Consider the following 22449-nt stretch of genomic DNA (forward strand, 5'->3'; position numbering starts at 1 on the left):
CCGACTCAATGGACATGAACTCTGGCAGTTGGTGATGGATGGGGGGCCTGGTGTGCTGTAGTTCATGGGGTCGCAAAGAGTCGGACATGATTGAGTGACTGAACTGAATTGAACTGTACCCTTTTTTTAGATTCCACATATAAACAATATCAAAAGGTATTTGTCTTTATGTCTGTCTTACTTCATTCAGTATGACAATCTCTAAGTCCATCCATGCTGCTGCAAATGGCATTATGTTTTTTTTCAATGACTGAGTACTAGTCTGTTGACATCTTGTCTATCAATTTCTCTGTTGATGGACATTTAGGTTGCTTCCATGCCCTGGATATTGTAAATAGTGCTGCAATGAACAAAGTGGTGCCTATGTCTTTTTGAATTATGGCTTCCGCTGAGTATATGCTCAGGAATGTGATTGTTGGGTCATATGGTAGTTCTATTTTTAATTTTTAAGGAATTTCCATATAGTTCTCCCTAGTGGCTGTACCAATTAACATTCCAGCCTGCAATGTAGGAGGAATCCTTTTTTTTCCACGCCCTCTTCAACATTTATTCTTTGTAGTTTTTTTGGTGATAGACATTTTGACCAGTGTGAGGTGAAACCTCATTGAAGCTTTGGTTGATTCCCACTTCTCTAATTATTAGTAATTTTTACATGACAAAGGAGCTATGACTATATAATGGAGAAAAGACATTTTATTCAAAAAATGGTGCTGGAAAAACTGGACAACTATATGTAAAAGAATGAAAATAGAACAGTCCCTAATACTACACACAGAAATAGAATCAAAATGGATTACAGACCTAAGTGTAAAGCCAGAAACTCTTTGAGGAAAATATAAGCAGATCACTCTTTAACATAAATTGCAGTCAAATCTTTTTGATTCAAGAAAATAAAAACAAGAATAAACAAATGGGATTTAATTAAACTTAAAAGCTTTTGCACAGCAGAGGAAATCATAAACAAAACAAAAAGACAACACTCAGAAGAGGAGAATATTTGCAAACAAAACGACTAATAAGGGATTAATCTCCAAAATAGACAAACAACTCATGCAACTCAAAAAGAAAAAAGAAAGAAAGAAAACAAGTAACACAATCAAGAAATGAGTGGAAGATCTAAATAGATACTTCTCCAAAGAAGACCAATAGATGGCCCAAAAGCACATGAAAAGATGTTCAAAATCCATTTTCCTGATCTTGAATGGTTCATTAACCAGTTTGATGTGTCTAGGAGCAGTGAGAACGGGCTTCCCTGGTTTGTATTTCTCACAAGAGGGACAAGTGAGGTAGCTATTTTGTGGCCTTGTGAAGTTTCTGATGAATAATGATTGATGAATGCTATGATTTTGTTAGTAGAACAATGGTTTAATACATGTACATTGGTGAGTGGTAGCGATTTTAGTCTCTGGTAGGAATGGGTTGTTACTTGGTCCAAATCAGAGTTTTCCATTTTTTTTTTTTTTTTAAACCGGCAACTGTTGAATTTTCAATCTTGTTTTTCCTTTCCTGAGGTAATTTTTGGCCTATCTAGCTAGTTTTTCTGAGTTGTCATTTGGAAAAATATCCTTTTGGACCAGAGGTTTAGTTACTGTTAGCCCCTTTACAGGAATCACTTCTTGTGGAAATATAAGTAAGGTGATTTTCCTTAGCTTCCAGAGAATAAAATATAGAATTCCCCAGAATCGTAATAATAGGCAAAGCAGCAGGTAAAACTATTACACTTAATAGTTCATGTGCATGTGTGCATGCATGCTAAGTTACTTCAGTCGTGTCCAACTCTTTGCGACCTTATGGACTCCTCTTTCCATGGGATTCTCCAGGCAAGAATACTTGAGTGGTTGCTGTGCCCTACTCCAGGGAATCTTTCCAACTCAGGGAATCTTCCCAACACAGGGATCGAATCTTCATCTCTTATGTCTCCTGCATTGGCAGGTGGGTTCTTTACCACTAGTGCCATCCAGGAATCCCAATTAATGAATGTAAAGGGTGTTTTAAATTTTATTTCTGCTGGAAGTAAGGAAGTCACATTGCTTCCACAACATTCCAAAATCATGAGCCGCTACCAAAGCACGCCTACTATCGGTATAAGTACTAAGAGAAGGCTATGGCACCCCACTCCAGTACTCTTGCCTGGAAAATCCCATGGACGGAGGAGCTCGGTAGGCTGCAGTCCATGGCGTCTTGAAGAGTTGGACAAGATTGAGTGACTTTCCTTTCACTTTTCACTTTCATGCATTGGAGAAGGAAATGGCAACCCAGTCCAGTGTTCTTGCCTGCAGAGTCCCAGGGACGAGGGAGCCTGGTGGGCTGCCATCTATGGGGTCACACAGAGTCGGACACGACTGAAGTGACTTAGCAGCACAAACCAGTGGAAGAGGGTATAATTCAGTTTATTGTTCTGAAATGTGCTGTGCTGTGCTTAAGTCACCGAGTCATGTCCAACTCTTTGAGACCCCGTGGACTGTAGCCTGCCAGGCTCCTCTGTCCATGGGCTTCTCTAGGCAAGAATACTGGAGTGGGTTGCCGTACCTCCTCCAGGGGATCTTCTCAGCCCAGGTATTGAACCCAGGTCTCCCACACTTCAGGAAGATTCTTTACTGTCTGAGTCACAGGGAAGCCCAGTTTTACCCTCTTGACCAGAGTTACAAAGTAGTGTCTTTCTCTTTTAAAGGTTTGCATTGGAAAGGTAGCATTTCACAATCTTGAATACTCCCGACATTTGGAACTCTGATTTTGTTCAGACCAAATATAGTTATTTAATAATTATTAAAGCAATAATTATGGATATTCATATTAAAATGGGATTTTCAACTTATTTTCCAGAGGAAGAGGAAGATGTCATAATTAAAATACAATGATTTGAAAAAACAAAATATTCTCAAACTGGCTGTTGATTGTAGTTTTGATTTTCTATAGTACTAGTCATTGGAATTTCTTTTATAGATTTCATGAAAAATAAAAATGTAGCTAAAACTTGCAGTGGAAGCAAATTTAATATTTTATTTTTATTTTATTTTTTTAATTTAATATTTTAAACAAACATTCCAATAAAGATTTTAGGTAGCATGTATTAATTGCGTGCTAGGTTCGAGCTCCTAATACCAATTTCTAGAATTACTATATGTTTTGGAAACTTGGTTATATCTTTTTTCCGGTATGTTTTACCTGCTTTAAATTTTCAGCTTCTGATTCCACCCTCCTTCCTGCTCACCTGCTAGATTTAAAGAAGTGACATATATTTGCTAACACTGTTCTTCTACTGTCTCCATTAAAATATTGCAATTAGCTTCTTCAACTCTGTCAAATTACTTAAATGGCGCAAGTATTTAAAAGTGAATTATTGGACCTTAAGGCTATATTTATTAACACAAAACAATAACAATAAGTTGACCACATTGTGCTTAAGTAGCCATAGGTAAAGGTGCTGCCTCAAAAACAAAAGGAGCTGCAATAGCATACTCAGCAGATTTGCCAAGTCACTTTTCAAATAAGAACTATAAGTAAATCATAAGAAGTCAGTGTTACCCAAGGGAAATTCCTGCAGGTTATTGTGAGGAATCAGGAGATGGTGCATCAGTGTGAAGTGGCCATGAGACACTTTGTCAGTGACATAGGGGAGAAGAGGAGCAGGGTGAAGGTTTTTTGAATCTTGAGTTTTAAGCCAGCTTTTTCACTCTCTTTTACCTTCATCAAAAGGCTCTTTAATTCCTCTTTGCTTTCTGCTGCTAGAGTGATTTCATCTGCATATCTGCGGTTGTTGGTATTTCTCCTGAAAATCTTGAGTCTAGTTAGTGATTCATCCAGTCTGGCATTTTGCATGATATATTCTGCATATAAGTAAGTTAAATAAGATGGGTGACAACATACAGCCTTGATACACTCTTTCCCCAGTTTTGAACCAGTCCATTGTTCCATGTAAGGTTCTAACAGCTTTTTCTTGCCCTTCATATAAGCTTCTCAGGAGATGGATAAGGTATTCCTTATATCCATCCATGGTATTCCCATTTCTTTAAGAATTTTTCACAGTTTGTTGTGATCCACACAGTAAAGACTGTGTTCAATGAAGTGTAAATAGATGCTTTTCTGGAATTCTCTTGCTTTTTCTATGATGCAAAGTATATTGGCAGTTTGGTTCCTCTGCCTTTTCTGAATCCAGCTGGTACCTCTGGAAGTTCTTGGTTCACCTACTGTTGAAGCTTAGCTTGAAGGATTTTGAGCATTACCTTGCTAGCATGTGAAATAAGTGCAATTGTATGGTAGTTTGAACATTATTTGATATTGCTCTTCTTTGGACTTAGAATGAAAACTGACCTTTTCCAGTCCTACAGCCACTGCTATTTTCCAAATTTGCTCACATATTGAGTGTAGAACTTTAACAGTATCTTCTTTTAGGATTTAAAATAGCTCAGCTGGAATTCCATCACCTCCACTAGCTTTGTTTGTAGTAATGCTTCCTAAGGCCCACTTGACTTCACACTCCAGATTGTCTGGCTCTAGGTGGGTGACCCCATCATCATGGTTATCTTGGTCATTAAAAGCTTTTTTGTATGGTTCTTCTGTGTATTCTTGCCACCTCTTCTTCATCTCTTCTGCTTCTTTTAGTTCCTTGCTGTTTCTGTCATTTATTGTGCCCACCTTTGCAAGAAATGTTCCTTTGTTATCTCCAATTTTCTTGGAGATCTCTAGTCTTTCCTATTCTATTGTTTTCCTCTATTTCTTTGGATTGTTTACTTAAAGCTATTTTATTTCTTCTTATAATTCTCTGGAACTCTTCGTTCAGTTGGGTATATCTTTCCTTTTCTCCTTTGCCTTTCTCTTCTCTTCCTTTCTCAGCTATTTGTAAAGGCCTCCTCAGCCAACCCTGGTGTCTCATATGGTAAAGAATCTGCCTGCAATGCAGGAGAACTGGGTTCAAATCCTGAGTTGGGAAGATTCCCTGGGGGAGGGCATGGCAAACTACTCTAGTATTCATGCCTGGAAAATCCCTATGGACAGAGAGGCCTGGTGGACTGCAGTCCAGGGCTACAGTCCATGGGATCCCAAAGAATCAGACACGCCTGAGCGATTAAGCACAGCACACAGCTTAGTCAACCACTCTGTCTTCTTGCATTCAGTCAGTTGTCACTCAGTCATGTCCGACTCTTTGTGACCACATAGACTCTAGTGCCAGAGTCCAGCTCCAGCAGCCAGGGAATCAGCCTGAAGGGATGGACAGTGTTGGCAAGTAATGATGCAGCCTCTCAGTTTTTTTGGACTGCATGTTTATTTCAAGCTTTAGATTCTCTTTTATACTTTTACAAAAGCATTAGGTCAGAGGTTTGACATTTTCAATTTCCCCTCACCCAGATTTATTGTCTCCATAAATCATTGTTGCCCTTCAAGCAGAGTTTCTGCTTCAGCGGTTCTCTCAGAATTGTGTTTACTTAAATCGTGATTACATTGTAACTCGTGCTTATGTCTAGGCTGCATACCACAAACCTCAGTTTATTTCTTATCTTTCTAAATCCTGTTTGCCCCTAGTATTCTGAACTCACTATCTCTTAAAAAGGCTTCTAGCTATTAACATCTGTAAAATTCCTAATCTCTATAAGCTATAGTATAATATGCTAACATTACAACATTCCTTAAATCTTTAGCTTCTAACTATTTTTAATTATTCCTAAACCCTAAATTCAGCAAACTCCTTTGCCATAAACATTTCCCTCACAAATAAGTTTCAGATAACAATCCTTCCCATGGTCTCAAGCTGCAGCCTACGTGCTCATCCTGGAACACTCTTTTGTAAAGATCCTTGAACAAATGTCAATGATTAACTTCATGAATTATTCTCTGAGCACAACTGAAGAAGGCTTTGTGCCTACTCATGCTCCTCTCAAGAACAATAAGCACCTTAATATTCCTTTCAGTCAACTCAGCAAGGAAAGGAAAAAACAAGTTAGAATCACAAGGCCTAACTCCTTCATCCTGGGTCCGTGCTTGCAGGACAAGGAGAGGGAGTTGGGGCCGTGCCTCCATTTTGTCAGTAATGCCTAATGTGGCTCCTGACATCTCCCCCTTTTTTATTTTTTTAGAGCATAAGTATGAAACTCAGTAGATAAAACAGAAACACTTTGGTTGAGTATTCTGAAAAGGCACGGGGCTATTACACAAATTAGAACTAACAGGCATAAGCACATGGCCACATTAATCATTATTGTAGAAAAGGATCCATGGGAAAGATACCCCTCCAGATTTTCAAAAAGGGAATTAGAAAGCCATTGAGAGGAAAAGTCAGACTCTGCCTGCTTCAAATTCTGAATATCCTGATGTAACTTAGAAATATCAATACTAAAATCTGAATGACTCCAGACGCCTAAAATATGATTCTTAATGCATTCCCAAGAATGTATGGACTCATTCACTTGTAGAGGGTTAACACACATCCATTTAAATTCAGCATGACACCTTAAAGACAACTTAATTCTTAAATTTGTAATTTCTTGCCCCATTAGCAGGACTGCTTCTTCTAAAGCATTGACCTTATTTTCTATTTTCTTATCTATAATTTCCTGTGTAGTAAGAACTACGGAGACATTTTTGGACAGCTGATCAACAAATGATGCAGTATGCACTTCTTTTGACAGGGCAATAGCAGAAACCATAACTGAAGCAATTATGGCAATCAAGGCAGTTATTCCCACAATCAGAGCTGCAATGAATCTCTTAGGTCGAGAAATCAAGCCATTAAATTCATATAAAACTTTCAATGCATAATCATCAAACCATTGCCCCTCTAATTTTACAGGAATCTTCAAATATGGTGGTTGTTTTACAATCATCACAGCCTTATAATTATTATAATCATTCCTATCAACACAATTTGATATAAAAAAATTCACACACACAACATTGTAAACAGTTTCTCCTTCAAAAACTTCCAAATCACTCTGATTTCTGTCCAACAAAAAGGCATAGGGAGAATGTACGCAGGCCTGTACAATATATCTTTGTTCATTTAAAGGTCTATGTAAAATCACAGGTGCTATAGCAGCCAATAGAACAGGCTCCATCGAAACTCACTGAAGGAGTTTCCATTGAAACTCCTTTTATCCATTTATAAGGGATAAATGAATCATTTCATATAGATCTAAAAGGTTTTTTAAAAATCAAGTTCAATCATTTATCCGAATGATAGGAGCACCCCCATTTGGTCAGAAAATGTCTGGTGGCATCATTGGGAATAGGTAACCTTATGGCATACAAGCATTCTTTCCAATGAGGAAAGCCAGAAGTTCTGCTTATGCTTTCCCAGGCCTGCAGTCCTTGTTCATCAGAATCTGGAGGGGGAGTGCACAGCTTGGAAAGTCCTTTAAATGAGGGGCTGCCTGTTTTATGGCATCAAATAGTCTTTCTTGTGCCCCTGGCATCAGCAGCTGTAAAGACCAAAAGTCTCTCTTGCCTTCGCTTCTCAGAGGATCAGTAAGCATGCCTTTCAAGGAAATGCTAACACATCCATTCAGAACCAGAGCTGATCCTTGTAAAGAGGAAGGTATGGAAAAGCAAATAGGTGGATAAAAGGACACGCCTGAAAAATTGAAGGGAGGGCTGACCACTGTTTTAGCATTATTAGGATAGATGGAAGCCCTGCCCAAAAGATGAGTATCATTAACAAAAACACGAATGGGCTCATTCATCCAATCAACAGGCTGAAAAGAAGGTGGATTAGGCAAATAGGCCCAATGAACTTTTTCTGCACTGGAGGGCCTCAGCTGACAAGCCAACACAGCAAGTATAGCCATAAACATTACCATAGGCATGGCCTCATGTCCCCCCCTTTCTATTAATTCTTCAGCCTGCTGAGCAAGACGTTCCAGCTGGCCCCAAGTTGGCACTGTGCTGCAGGTAGTTGTTTGAGTACGATGACGGCGATGAGGTGGAGCAGAATATGGCTGGACTCTATCAGCATGTCTCTCCTGAAATGCCAGGTGCCTGAAGCAATGTACTAGCAGTTAAGCCTGAGGTGAAGGGTCACTCGTCCTTCGGCTTCTCCTTGGATCCCTCAGGTCTGGACTCGATGAGCTTCTGGTCTCCCCATCTTTCCTTGGTCCCAGACCCCAGGACCCCAGGGATCTCAGTGACCTTGGGGGTCTTGTGATCCTGGAGGTCTCATGGGACTGGACATGTGGAATCAGTCTGTCAGGAATTCAAACAGGAGAAGTGGAATCCTGTGGAAACACACAAGCATACCCTGTCCCACAAGTTAACAGCACATCTGGCCCTTTCCACTCTCCGGTAAGGAAGTCTTTCCACTTAACCAGGGGCTGAGTTGTAGCCCCTTCAGGAATCCAGTGTCTCATCATTGCAGTCTGCCCCTGTGTGTCCACGTTTAAATGATTAATTACAAATAAAGCATGGTGTAGAATATGATGTGGAGAGGAATACTTAAATTCTCCCTGCCTTAATTTATCGATCTGATTTTTTAAAGTCTGGTGTGCCCTTTCCACTATGGCTTGGCCTTGGGGATTATAAGGTATTCCTGTTGAATGTACTATGGAAAGTTGTTGACAAAATCTCTTAAAAGCAGCAATCAATTACTTTAGTTAATGCATCTGCCAAAGCATTTCCTTCATGCAAAGGGCTGGGCAAGCCGGAATGAGCTCTAATATGTCCCACAAAATATTTCTTATCTCTATGTTTAATCTCCTTCTGTAAATCAGATAACAAGGAGAAGATGGTAGTTTTATTTTCCAGAATATTAGCAGTCTCAATATGAGAAAACAACCCTACAATATATCAGGAGTCAGTCAAAAGATTGAAGGTATGGTCTCTTAAATGTTGAAAAGCCCAAATAACTGCTTGTAACTCAGCCCTCTGGGCAGATGTCTCTTCAGTTACCTGAACATGGGATTTTCCATTAATAATTGTGACTGCTTTACCATTAGAGGAACCATCTGTGAAAACTAAAATTGCCCCTTCCAAAGGTTGAAAAGAAAATTTCTTTGGAAAAATCACTGGATGTATTTTCAAAAAATGCAAAAGGGGGCTTTAGAGCAAAAGAAACAAAATTTGACCCCTGAAATCTATCAGGGCAACTTGCCAATCATCACTATTTTATAAAAGAAATTGCAGTCGATCCTTATTGAATGGAATCACTATATTTGCTATTTCTTTTCCAAAAAGTTCCACACTTCTTTTTCTACCTTTTATAATTAATTATGCCACCAAGCTGGGATAAGACAAAACTATTTTTCTTGGGGTCACTGGTAGATGGAGCCATTCCAATGGGCCTTCTTCTTTTTTTTGTTTTTGTTTTTTTTTTACTTTTTAACTTTACAACATTGTATTGGTTTTGCCATATATCAACATGAATCCACCACAGGTATACACGTGTTCCCCATCCTGAACTCTCCTCCCTCCTCCCTCCCCGTACCATCCCTCCAGGTCGTCCCAGTGCACCAGCCCCAAGCATCCAGTATCGTGCATCGAACCTGAACAGAAGACTCATTTCATATATGATATTATACATGTTTCAATGCCATTCTCCTAAATCATCCCACCCTCTCCCTCTCCCACAGAGCCTAAAAGACTGTTCTATACATCAGTGTCTCTTTTGCTATCTCCTACACAGGGTTATTGTTATCATCTTTCTAAATTCCCACAAGCTTCCTGTAGGTGTATGCTCTGTGTCGAGAATAATTAAATCTCATCCTCTGGTAATACTAATCCTAATTAACTGATCATTTAAAGCCTCATCCACTTTAACAAGAGCTGACTCTGCCTCACTAGTCAATTTTTTCTTAGAACTGGGATTAGGATCGCCTTTTAAGCAATCAAACAGAGGCTTTAAATCTGCAGTAGTCAGTCTTAAATGTGGGCATATCCAATGAATATCCCCTAATAATTTCTGGAAAGCATTTAAAGTTAGTAAATGATCTCTCTGCAGCTGCAAAGGAGCATGACTCACAGTATGGGTATTTAATACCCTCCTTAAATAAGAAAAAGGAGGATTTACTGACCAACCTATATAGCATATTCAAAAGGAGAGACATTACTTTGCCAACAAAGGTTCATCTAGTCAATGCTATGGTTTTTCCTGTGGTCATGTATGGATGTGAGAGTTGGACTGTGAAGAAGGCTGAGCACCGAAGAATTGATGCTTTTGAACTGTGGTGTTGGAGAAGACTCTTGAGAGTCCCTTGGTCTGCAAGGAGATCCAACCAGTCCATTCTGAAGGAGATCAGCCCTGGGATTTCTTTGGAAGGAATGATGCTAAAGCTGAAACTCCAGTACTTTGGCCACCTCATGAGAAGAGTTGACTCATTGGAAAAGACTCTGATGCTGGGAGGGGTTGGGGGCAAGAGGAGAAGGGGACGACAGAGGATGAGATGGTTGGATGGCATCACTGACTCGATGGACGTGAGTCTGGGTGAACTCCGGGAGTTGGTGATGGACAGGGAGGCCTGGTGTGCTGTGATTCATGGGGTTGCAAAGAGTCGGACACGACTGAGCGACTGATCTGATCTGATCTGGAGCTATCTTTAAACCCCAGTTTTCCAAGGCCTCAATCAATTCAGATAAGACTTGTTGCAACAAGGCTCTGTCCTTATGAGCAGCCCAAATATCATCCATATAATGTATTAAATACAGATCTTTATACTTTCCTCTAATATCTTGCACAGCTTGGTCTACAAATTTCTGACACAAGATGCGGCTATTTTTCATTCCCTGAGGCAAAACCTTCCATTGAAACCTTCTATCAGTTCTGTTCAGTTCAGTTCAGTCGCTCAGTCATGTCCGACTCTTTTCGACCCTATGAATCACAGCACGCCAGGCCTCCCTGTCCATCACCAACTCCCGGACTTCACTCAGACTCACGTCCATTGAGTCAGTGATGCCATCCAGCCATCTCATCCTCTGTCATCCTCTTTTCCTCCTGCTCTCAATCCCTCCCAGCATCAGAGTCTTTTCCAATGAGTCAACTCTTCTCATGAGGTGGCCAAAGTACTGGAGTTTCAGCTTTAGCATCATTCCTTCCAAAGAAATCCCAGGGCTGATCTCCTTCAGAATGGACTGGTTGGATATCCTTGCAGTCCAAGGGACTCTCAAGAGTATTCTCCAAATTCAGGGAGACTGAAAGCAAACCGTTTACAATCCTGATCAGCCAGGGGGATGGTAAAGAAACAATCCTGTAGATCTATAGCTATCACATTATATTGAAAGGGCACAGACACTGGGGAAGGGAGGCCCAGATGGAGGGCCCCCATGTCTTCCATAGTTGCATTTATAGCTCTCAAATCTTATAACAATCTCCATTTTCCTGATTTTTTCTTAATAACAAAAATAGGAGTGTTCCAGGGGATATTAAAAGGCTCTATGTGCCTGGCTGCCAGTTGTTCCATAACTAAATCCTCAGCTGCCTTCAGCTTTTCAGCTGTTAAGGGCCATTGCTCCACCCATACCAGATCATCAGATTTCCAGGTAAGGGTCAGCAGCAAGAGCAACAGCCTCTAGGATAAATTTGAATATCCCAGACCCTCTCTATTCTCGTTAGGAACCACTTCTAATAAAGAAACAATTTCCTGCTGATCTTTTCCAAGCCCCTTATCAGGATTATACCTCATTAGCAGCACTTGATTAGTAACCATTTCATCTGGGCTATATAAAAGTATTCCCATCTGAGATAATTTATCTCTCCCCCACAAAGAAAAAGGTAGTGAAGGAATCACATATGGACAAAAGGTGCCTTGTGCCCCCTTCTCATCTGACCATGTCAAAATTTTTGAGCTGTTAGCAACCGAAGGCACTGACCCTATTCCTACCAAGCTGGCACTGGTCAAGCATGTCGGCCAGGAGGAGGGCCAATTTTTTCCAGCTATGTAAGAGACGTCTGCTCTAGTATCTAACAGCCCTGACATTTTATTTCTTTGAATTAAAAGATCTTTCAAAGGCCTTGAAGCTGTAATTTCCTGCACCTAAAAGGCTAGATCACTAGATCCAAATCCTCTGGGGCCCCTAGCTTGAGAAGACAAGGTTCTTCTTGTCTGATAATAAGGTAAAAGCAAAAGCTGTGCTATTCTTGACCTTTATTAATTTGCACAGTTTTGGTAGGTGGCAAGATCAAAACTTTAATTTCCCCAGTATAATCAGAATCTACTACACCAGGCATCACAGAAATTCCTTGAAGGGAAAGCGAGCTACGCCCCGGCATAAGTCCTACAATGCCCTCAGGTAGGGGGCCAGCCACTCCCATTGGAATCGGAGTAACCGGTACATCAGGGGTTAATATTGCTGCTGTGGCAGAACTGAGGTCCAGTCCCACGCTCCCTGGGGTTGCTCGGAGGAGTTCAGAGACGGGACAAAGGGAATAAAGGGATTCAACACAGCTGCCCTTATTGTTGTCTAGGGCTGGGGCTGCCCCTGCTGCCCATTTCCCTGAAACTGGGAAAAATTACTTCCCTGTATTTGGGGGGTGAGCATAGTCCCATCCTTATGGAATTTAGATCTACAGTCTTTTGCCCAATGATACCCCTTCTGGCGTCGGGGGCAAGGTGTCTTTGGGGGTTTGGTATTAGTCTGTATTGCCACAGCTTGTTGTCCCTGCTTGGCAGGACATTGCCAGCAAAAATGCCCAATTTGGCCACAAGAGAAACACCTTTTATTTGTAAAATCGTTTCCATTAGGATTAATCTTTTTTTCTCATTCCCTGAATCACTTGGGCAGCTGTTTCTGCCTTCAAGGCTGCGGCTAAGACAACCCCCTGCATAAAGGAGGTTCCTACTTCCTGGCAGGTCTGTATGTAAGTCCAAAGACTTCCTTTACTTCTAACAGGTCAAAGCAAAGCCTGACAGAATTAGCGTTCTCATAAGCCAATTGTTTAAGAACTATCTCTGCTGGCTCAGTACTCTTAATTGTTCTTTCTACAGCAGTTTTCAATCTGGCCACAAAATCTTCATATTTCCCATTGGGTCCCTGTTTGATATTACTCAGAGTGGATAATTTTCCATCTGAAGGGGGCAGAGGTTACCATGCCAAGACACCTATGGCCATAATCTGATTAAGTGCTTGTTTAGACACCTTGCTTGGGCTATGTGAGATTCGTATTCTCCATCTCCTTTTAATGCCGCAGATCCCACTGTCCTGAGCTGTGCATCATTAGAGGTTTTGTTTTCTGCTGACTGTAGTCTAGCCAAATTATCATACTATGCCAACCACAGGAGGTACTCTCCTCCAGGAAGGCAAGCCTTTGCAACCATTCTCCGATCATATGGTGTCATCCATCTCCCAGCCAAGGCATCTAGCAGAGTAAGTGTATAAGGGGAGGTAGACCCGTAATCATGACAGGCTTGTTTAAGCTCTTTCAGTAGCTTATATGGGATTGGTTCCCATTTTCCTTTTTCTTCATTATTCCCCTCCGTTTTGGTAAAAGCTACTGGAAAGGCCATAGAAAATTCCAAGTCTCCAGTTATTCCGCCTCCCTTCTAGCCTGGGTGAGGCCCCCCTGAGAGTGTTTACTCCAAGGAGCATGCTCTGCATATTGTGCACGCGTCTGCCTCAAAAGCTCTTTTGTTTCAGAAAAGTCTTCATCCTCCTCAGCCTCAGGCAATGCTCTGGGAGGCTTTGGGGGCAAACTGGGGAACTCCTGGGCCCTGGGAGGCACAAACGGAAGCAGCAGCGATCTCCTTAAATCAGAAAGTGGTGGATAAATATTTAAAGGTTTGTGTAGAGGGGGAGGGGGCTCTCTAGAGCGCCCGGCCGCAGCAACCTGCAAGTCCTTTCCTTCCTCGGGAGGTAAAGCACAGTCTCTCTCCTCTTCTTTATCAATGGCAGAAAACATGATTTGCACAGAAAGCGGAGACCCACCATTCATTGCTGCAGCCTCTCCCATAGGCTGTCTAACAGCCTCATGCCGGGGGTCCAGGAATCTCTAATCATATTCCACAGAGCAAAAGCATATACAGGAACCTTTTCTGGCCCATGCAAAGTATAAAACAAACGTAACTGGTCTCCAACCTTAGTCCAGGTTTCTAGATATACGGTGCCCTCCTCAAGAAATCATGGGCATTGCTCTTGGACAAAAATTAGAAATTTAGACAGTCTTTCTGTTCTTACTTTAATGCCTCTATGGGCTAACATGTGAAGTGATATTTCAATAAACATTTGTCTATTCTTAGATGCAAAGAGACCCATTCTCCTACAGAATATTCTTATTCCTTCTGTACCCTCCTCACCCTGCCTAAACTGCAGAGGGTTGCCTGCCACCCACAGGTAAAATCCTAACCGCCCCGCGTTACAATCATGAAGTTACTTACCCTTCAGATGTTTGATGTCCCTGTTCGGGCGCCACCTGCTGGAGTCCAGCCTGAAGGGATGGGCAGTGTCCGCGAGTAACGATGCAGCCTCTCTTAGTTTTTTTGGACTGCATGTTTATTTCAAGCGTTAGACTCTCTCTTATACTTTTACAAAAGCATTAGGTCAGAGGTTTGACATTTTCAATTTCCCCTCACCCAGATTTATTGTCTCCATAAATCATTGTTGCCCTTCAAGCAGAGTTTCTGCTTCAGCAGTTCTCTCAGAATTGTGTTTACTTTAACTCAGGATTACATTGTAACTCGTGCTTATGTCTACGCTGCATACCACAAACCTCAGTTTATTTATCTTTCTAAATCCTGTTTGCCCCTAGTATTCTGAACTCACTATCTCTTAAAAAGGCTTCTAGCTATTAATATCTCTAAAATTCCTAATCTCTATAAGTTATAATAAAATATGCTAACATTACAACATTCCTTAAATCTTTAGCTTTTAACTATTTTTAATTATTCCTAAGCCCTAAAGTGGAGAGTGAAAAAGTTGGCTTAAACCTCAACATTCAGAAAACGAAGATCATGGCATCTGGTCTCATCACCTCATGGGAAATACATGGGGAAACAGTGTCAGACTTTATGTTTTCAGGCTCCAAAATCACTGCAGATGGTGACTGCAGCCATGAAATTAAAAAAAGCTAATTCCTTGGAAGGAAAGTTATGACCAAGCTAGATAGCATATTCAAAAGCAGAGACATTACTTTGCCAACAAAGGTCCATCTAGTCAAGGTTATGGTTTTTCCAGTGGTCATGTATGGATGTGAGAGTTGGACTGTGAAGAAGGCTGAGCACCAAAGAATTGATGCTTTTGAACTGTGGTGTTGGAGAAAACTTTTGAGAGTCCTTTGGACTGCAAGAAGATCCAACCAGTCCATTCTGAAGGAAATCAGCCCTGGGATTTCTTTGGAAGGAATGATGCTAAGGCTGAAACTCCAGTATTTTGGCCACCTCATGCTAAGAGTTGACTCATTGGAAAATACTCTGATGCTGGGAGGGATTGGGGGCAAGAGGAGAAGGGGATGACAGAGGATGAGATGGCTGGATGGCATCACTGACTCAATGGACATGAGTCTGAGTGAACTCTGGGAGTTGGTGATGGACAGGGAGGCCTGGCGTGCTGCAATTCATGGGGTCACAAAGAGTCAGATAGGACTGAGTGACTGAACTGAACTGATGGGACCAGATGCCTTGATCTTAGTTTTATGAATGTTGAGTTTTAAGTTAACTTTTCACTCTCCTCTCACTTTCATCAAGAGGCTCTTTAGTTCTTCTTCACTTTCCACCATAACAGTGGTGTTATCTGCATATCTAAGGTTATTGATTCCAGTTTGTGCTTCACCCAGCCTGGCATTTTGCATAATGTACTCTGCATATAAGTTAAATAAGCAGGGTGACAATATACAGCCTTGAAATACTTCTTTCCCTATTTGCAACCAGTCTATTGTTCCATGTCCAGTTCTAACTGTTGTTTTTTGAGCTGCTACAGATTTCTCAGAAGACAGGTAAGGTGGTTTGGTATTCCTATCTCTTGAAGAATTTTCCACAATTTGCTGTGATCTACATAGTCAAAGGCTTTGGTGTAGTCAATAAAGCAGAAGTAGATGTTTTTCTGGAACTCTCTTATTTTTTGATCATCCAACATATGTTGGCAATTTGATCTCTGGTTCCTTTGCCATTTCTAAATTCAGCTTGAATATCTGGGAGTTCATGCTTCATGTACTGTTAAGCCTGACTTGAAAAATTTTGAGCTTTACTTTGCTATTGTATGAGATGAGTGCAATTGTGTGATTGTTTGAGCATTCTTTGGCATTGCCTTTCTTTGGGATTGGAATGAAAACTGACCTTTTCCAGTCCTGTAGCCACTGCTGAGTTTTCCAAATTTGTTGGCATATTGAGTGCAGCACTTTCACAGCATCATCTTTTAGGATTTGAAATAGCTCAGCCGGAATTCCATCACCTCCACTAGCTTTGTTCGTAATGATGCTTCCTAAGGCCCACTTGACTTTCCATTCCAGGATGTCTGGATTGAGGTGAGTGATACACCATTTTGATTATAGGAGTCTTGAAAATCTTTCTTGTATAGTTCTTCTGTGTATGCTTGTCACATCTTAATATCTTCTGCTTCTGTTAGGTCCATACCATTTCTGTCCTTTATTGTACCCATCTTTGCATGAAATGTATCTTTGGTGTCTTTAATTTTATTGAAGAGATCTCTAGCCTTTCCTGTTCTATTGGTTTCCTCTATTCCTTTTCATTGATCACTGAGGAAGGCTTTCTTATCTCTCCTTACTATTCTTTGGAGCTCTGTGCTCAGATGGGTATATCTTTTCTTTTCTCCTTTGCCTTTAGCTTCACTTCTTTTCTCAGCTATTTGTAAGGCCTCTTCAGACAACCATTTTACCTTTTTGCATATCTTTTTCTAGAGGATGGTCTTGATCACTGCCTTCTGTACAATGTCATGAACCTCCATCCCTAGTCCTTCAGGTACTCTATCTTTCAGGTCTAACCCCTTGAATCTATTTGTCATGTCTACTGTATAATTGTAAGGCATTTGATTTAGATCATACCTGAATGGTGTAGTAGTTTTCCCCACTTTCTTCAACTTAAGTCTGAATTTGGCAATAAGCAATTCATGATCTGAGCCACATTCACCTCCCAGTCTTGTTTTCAGTGACCACATAGAGTTTCTCCATCTTCAGCTGCAAAGAATGTAATCAATCTAATTTTGGTTTTGACCATCTCGTGATATCCATCTGTAGAGTTGTCTCTTGTGTTGGTGGAAGAGGGTGTTTGCTATGACCAGTGCATTCTCTTGACAAAACTCTGTTAGCCTTTGCCCTGCTTCATTTTGTACTCCAAGGCCAAACTTGCCTATTACTCTAGGTATCTCTTGACTTCCTACTTTTGGATTCTAGTCCCCTATAATGAAAAGGACATCTTTTTTTTTGGGTGTTAGTCCTATAAAATCTTGTAGGTCTTCATAGAGCAGTTCAACTTCAGCTTCTTCAGCATTCTTGGTTGGGGCATAGACTTGGATTACTGTGATATTGAATGGTTTGCCCTGGAAATGAACAGAGATTATTCTGTTGTTTTTGAGATTGAATCCAAGTACTGCATTTTGGACTCTTGCTGACTATGAGGACTACTCCATTTCTTCTAAGGGATTCTTGCCCACAGTAGTAGATATATTGGTCATCTGAGTTAAATTCACCCATTCCAGTCCATTTTGGTTCACTGATTCCTAAAATGTCTTCTTGCATTAGGACACCATTAATTCCTATCTGGATCTAAGCATAACCCTTGCTTTGATATCATATGCCCTAAATAAAAACCTGGGTTTGGGCAAACTGCAACTTTTCTTTGGTGACCCTAGCCCCTTTAAGGCTTAAATCTTTAGCAAATAAATGCTGTCTTCTTGTAATGAGGCTGGAGAAGGAGATTTGAAAAGCAAATCATTCACCTATTGAAACAAAATAGATCCTCTAGGAAACACCTTATCATCCAGATCAGCCTCTAGAATTTGCTAGAAATAAGGACTCAGTTAAACCGAAAGCATTACTGTCCTGGTGAATTATTTTTTCCCCCAAATACAGGTAAAATTTGGTTGGCTAGGGCTTATCTGCAGGTTCTGTGATAAAAAACCTTCCTGCCAATACAGGAGACACAAGTACAATCCCTGATCCTGGAAGATCCCACATGCAGCAAAGCAACTAAGTTCATGAGCCTCAACTATTGAACCTGTGCTCTAGAGTCTGTGAACCAAAACTACTGAACCCAGGTGCTACACACCCCTGAAGCCCATGCACTGTAGAGTCATCGTAGTGGTAAGTCCATGCACCACAACTAGAGAGTAGCCCATGCAGCAGTGAAGACCCAGCATGGACAAAAATAAATAATAAAATAAATGAATAAGATTATTTTAAAAAGTGTTGGCTAGCTTTATCAATAGAATTAATGAAAAATTTTACTTCCTAAAACCATTGCAGTTGAGATGTATTTCTGGTGGGAATGGATGTTGGTAAAGTATGAGGGTTAAGAACAATAGTTTATCAAGGGAAAACAATATTATTCATTGTTTCCAGATTCTGGACAAACACTCATCCTCAGACACTAAGTTTTCTCACTGGTAATGGGAGTCCTATCAGGGCAAGTAAAAGGGATAATGAGATCTTGAGCTTTGTAATTTTTTGGTATGAGATTTTTGCCTTGCAGGGCTTCTTTACACGTATGTGTGTGTGTTTTCAGTCACTTTGTCTGACTCTTTGTGACTCTGTGGACTGTAGCCTGCTAAGCTCTTCTGTCCATAAGATTTTCCTAGCAAGAATACTAGAGTGGGTTGCCATTTCCTCCTTCAGAGGTCTTCCTGACCAAGGGATCCAACTCCCATCTTCTGTGTCTCCTTTCATTGGCAGGCAGATTCTTTACCACCGAGCCACCTGGGAAACCTCTTTGATTATAGGATATTGTTTAATTTTGGAAACAGATTTTGAGGCATCTACATAAATTTTGATGGGAGGTTCCTTCTGAATTTGCCAATATCAGTTGGAGATTTTTCCCATAAAATCTGTGGTGGTGGTACTGGGCATATACCTGGAGAAAATCACAATTGAAAAAGACACCTGTACACCAATGTTCATTACAGAACTATTTACTATAGCTAGGACATGGAAACAACTTAAATGTTTAACAACAGATGAATGGAAGAGAAGTTGTTGTACATATACACAATGGAATATTACTCAGCCATAAAAAGGAATGCATTTGAGTTATTTCTAGTGAGGTGTATGGACCTAGAGCCTGTTATACAGAGTGTAGTAACTCAGAAAGAAAAAAAAAAAACAAATATTGTATATTAACACATATGTTTGGAATCTGGAAAAATGTTACTGATGAATGTATTTTCAGGGCAGGAATATAGATGCAGACATAGAGTACAGACTTTTGGACATAGCGGGGGAAGAAGAGTGTGGACAAATTGATAGAGTAGCACTGAAACATATACATTACCATATGTAAAATAGATAGCTAATGGTTAGTTGCTGTATAAGATAGAAAGTGCAACCTGTTACTCTGTGACAACCTAGAGGGATGGGATGGGGTGGGGAGTGGAAGGGAGATTCAAGAAGGAAGGAACAAATGTATACTTATGGTTGATTCACAGTGCTGTACAGCAGAAACCAACACAATATTGTAAAGTAATTATTCTCCAATTAAAACTAAAAATTACATATCTGAAAGGCAAAAGTAAAGGGTGACAGTTGATTCAATAGGGACAAATAATCAGTCTTTCCAGAATCAGCTCTAGTACTGTCATAAATAGAGCAAATAAGAGATGTCAAAGGGTCTACTTATCTAGATTGGTTGCTTTGATGACTATTGTCAAATTCTAGGATTATTTGTATTTTCTGGGAAGGATTCAACATGTTAATTATCTAAGAACTCTTGGCATAATAATGGGTAATGGCAGAAAAACTAAGGAGATGCAGATGTGTATATCTTAAAGGGTAGAAAACAAAACGGTATAGATTCAGAAACAAAAATCTTTTGAGGGTCAATATTGATCTCCATTAACTGAATGTTTTAGTACCCTGAGGCTGGGTCTGCTTTATAGTAGTGGCTTGAGAATCAAGGATGTAGATCCTGTATTAGTTATAATTGGAAGAAATCTACCTTCAATCTGGAGTAAAGTTTCTCCAAGCCAATTAGAAGAGAATTGGGAAGATCTCCCCTAGCGCTTTGGATCCCTATCATTGAGAATTGAGAAGACAATATTTGAAAGGCCAAAGACCATTTAGAGGTCTGAAGGTACCTAAAGTGCTTTGTTGTTGTTGTTCAGTAGCTTAGTTGCGTCTGACCCTGTGAGCCCATGGATTGCAACATGCCAGACTTCCCTTTCCTTCAGTCTCCCAGATCTCGCTCAAACTCATGTCCATTGAGTTGCTGATGCAATCCAACTATCTCATCCTGTGTTATATCCTTCTCCTCCTGCCTTCAATCTTTCCCACAATCAGGGTTGTTATTGTTTTTCTTTTCTAATGAGTCAGCTCTTCACATCAGGTGGCCAAAGGATTGGAGATTAAGCTTCAGCATCAGTCCTTCCAATGAATATTCAGGGTTGATTTCCTTAAGGATTGACTGGTTTGATCTTGCAGTCCGAGGGACTATCAAGAGTCTTCTCCAATCCCACAGTTTAAAAACATCAGTTCTTTGGCACTGAGCTTTCTTTATGGTCCAACTCTCACATCCATACATGACTACTAGAAAAACAAAACCACAGCTTTGACTATATAAAACTTTTCTGGCATATTAATGTCTCTGCTTTTTAATACACTGTCTAGGTTTGCCACAGTTTTTCTTCCGAGGAGGGAGCATCTTTTAATTTCATGGCTGCAGTAACCATCTGCAGTGATTTTGAAGCCCAAGAAAGAAAATCTCTCACTGTTTCCATTGTTTCCCTATCTATTTGCCATTAAGTGATGAGATCTAAGGCTATGGTCTTAGTTTTTTGAATGTTGAGTTTTAAGCCAGCATTTGTACTCTCCTCTTTCACTTTCATTAAGACGTTCTTTAGTTCCTCTTCATTTTCTGCCATAAGGGTGGTTCATTTCAGTTCAGTTCAGTTGTTCAGTCGTGTCTGACTCTTTGTGAACCCATGAACTGCAGCATGCCAGGCCCACTGTCCATCACCAACTCCCAGAGTTTACTCAAACTCATGTCCATTGAGTCGGTGATGCCATCCAACCATCTCATCCTCTGTCATCTCCTTCTCCTCCTGCCCTCAATCTTTCCTAGCATCAGGATCTTTTCAAATAAGTCAGCTCTTCGCATCAGGTGACCGAAGTACTCGAGTTTCAGCTTCAACATCAGTCCTTCCAATGAACACCCAGGACTGATCTCCTTTATGATGGACTGGTTGGATTTCCTTGCAGTCCAAGGGACTCTCAGAGTCTTCTCCAGTACCACAGTTCAAAAGCATCAATTCTTTGGTGCTCAGCCTTCTTTATAGTCCAACTCTCACCCATACTTGACTACTGGGAAAACCACAGCCTTGACTAGACAGACCTTTGTTGACAAAGTAATGTCTCTGCTTTTTAACATGCCACCTAGGTTGGTCATAAATTTCCTTCCAAGGAGTAAACCTCTTGTAATTTCATGGCTGAAGTCACCATCTGCAGTGATTTTGGAGCCCAGAAAAATAAAGTCAGCCACTGTTTCCCCATCTATTTGCCATGAAGTGTTGGGACTGGATGCCATGATCTTCGTTTTCTTAATGTTGAGCTTTAAGCCAACTTTTCTACTCTCCTCTCTCACTTTCATCAAGAGGCTCTTTAGTTCTTCTTCACTTTCTGCCATAAGGGTGGTGTCATCTGCATATCTGAGGTTATTGATATTTCTCCTGGCATACTTGACTTCAGCTTGTACTTCATTTTAAAGTGCTTAAATTTTAATAATCTTTTTTCTGGCTCTTAGCTCTTTCCAATAATAGGAAGCTACATGGGTTTTAATTTCATTTAGGAGGCTTTATTTACTGAAGTTGAAGATTAAGATTTTGGTGGTCTTCCTTTTAAGTGAGCCTATCTAGAGTTTGAGAGAACAGACTTTCCAGATTAACTATATCTGGAGCAGACATTTTTCCAATTCCATGTTGATCTTTTTTGCCTAGAAGGGGGGAAAAGTCCTGGTTCAGCCCATTAATAAACATAGAGTTAAAAACTACTTGGGTGGAACCAAAATCTAATGAAAGACCAAATTTTCTTTAAAAACAACTTTAATCAGTCAGTTGTAGTACCTGAGGTCATGAACAGACTCATGAGATTTTTGTGTGCATGTCAGAATTTTATTCCAATCAACAGACTTTTAAGAAAGCCCAAAGAATTGCACATGAAGTCCCCTAACAATTCCCTGAGCCTGAACATTTAATAAGGTAGTGGACTCGCCTCCTGGTTTTAATTCTAGAGACCTCTCAGGATTTTCTCAATCAGCAATTTTCATCGAATTCCTTGGTCTGGCCTTCCCTAACAAACATGCAGACAGCTGATGTTAAGTCAGAGAAACCAGGTTGATAAGTTTGAATGATTAAATTAAATCCCTCAGTAGATATGTGTGATTC

The 22449-nt window shown here is 40.4% G+C and overlaps 1 protein-coding gene across 2 annotated transcripts; it reads right to left on the reverse strand.

The window, feature by feature from the left end:
* Positions 1–5131: 5131 nt before the first annotated feature.
* Positions 5132–14385, reverse strand: LOC109565570 (endogenous retrovirus group K member 13-1 Env polyprotein-like). Of its 2 annotated transcripts, none has more exons than XM_019969487.2 (2): positions 14289–14385; positions 5132–8172 (listed from the first exon to the last, which is right to left on the reverse strand). In XM_019969487.2, exon 2 carries the CDS (start codon positions 7047–7049, stop codon positions 6060–6062), a length of 990 nt encoding a protein of 329 aa, XP_019825046.2. In that variant the 5' UTR covers positions 7050–8172; positions 14289–14385; the 3' UTR covers positions 5132–6059. The 2 variants fall into 2 exon arrangements, with proteins under 2 accessions (XP_019825046.2, XP_070654950.1); XM_070798849.1 differs by having other exon boundaries at positions 5132–8204.
* Positions 14386–22449: the final 8064 nt, after the last annotated feature.

The sequence above is a fragment of the Bos indicus genome, chromosome 11 (genome assembly GCF_029378745.1).
Source record: "Bos indicus isolate NIAB-ARS_2022 breed Sahiwal x Tharparkar chromosome 11, NIAB-ARS_B.indTharparkar_mat_pri_1.0, whole genome shotgun sequence".
NCBI classification, from domain to species: Eukaryota; Metazoa; Chordata; class Mammalia; order Artiodactyla; family Bovidae; genus Bos; species Bos indicus.

Coding starts and splice junctions, on each gene's coding strand:
- LOC109565570 (XM_019969487.2), bottom strand. CDS start 7,049: ATGGAGCCTGTTCTATTGGCTGCTATAGCACCTGTGATTTTACATAGA.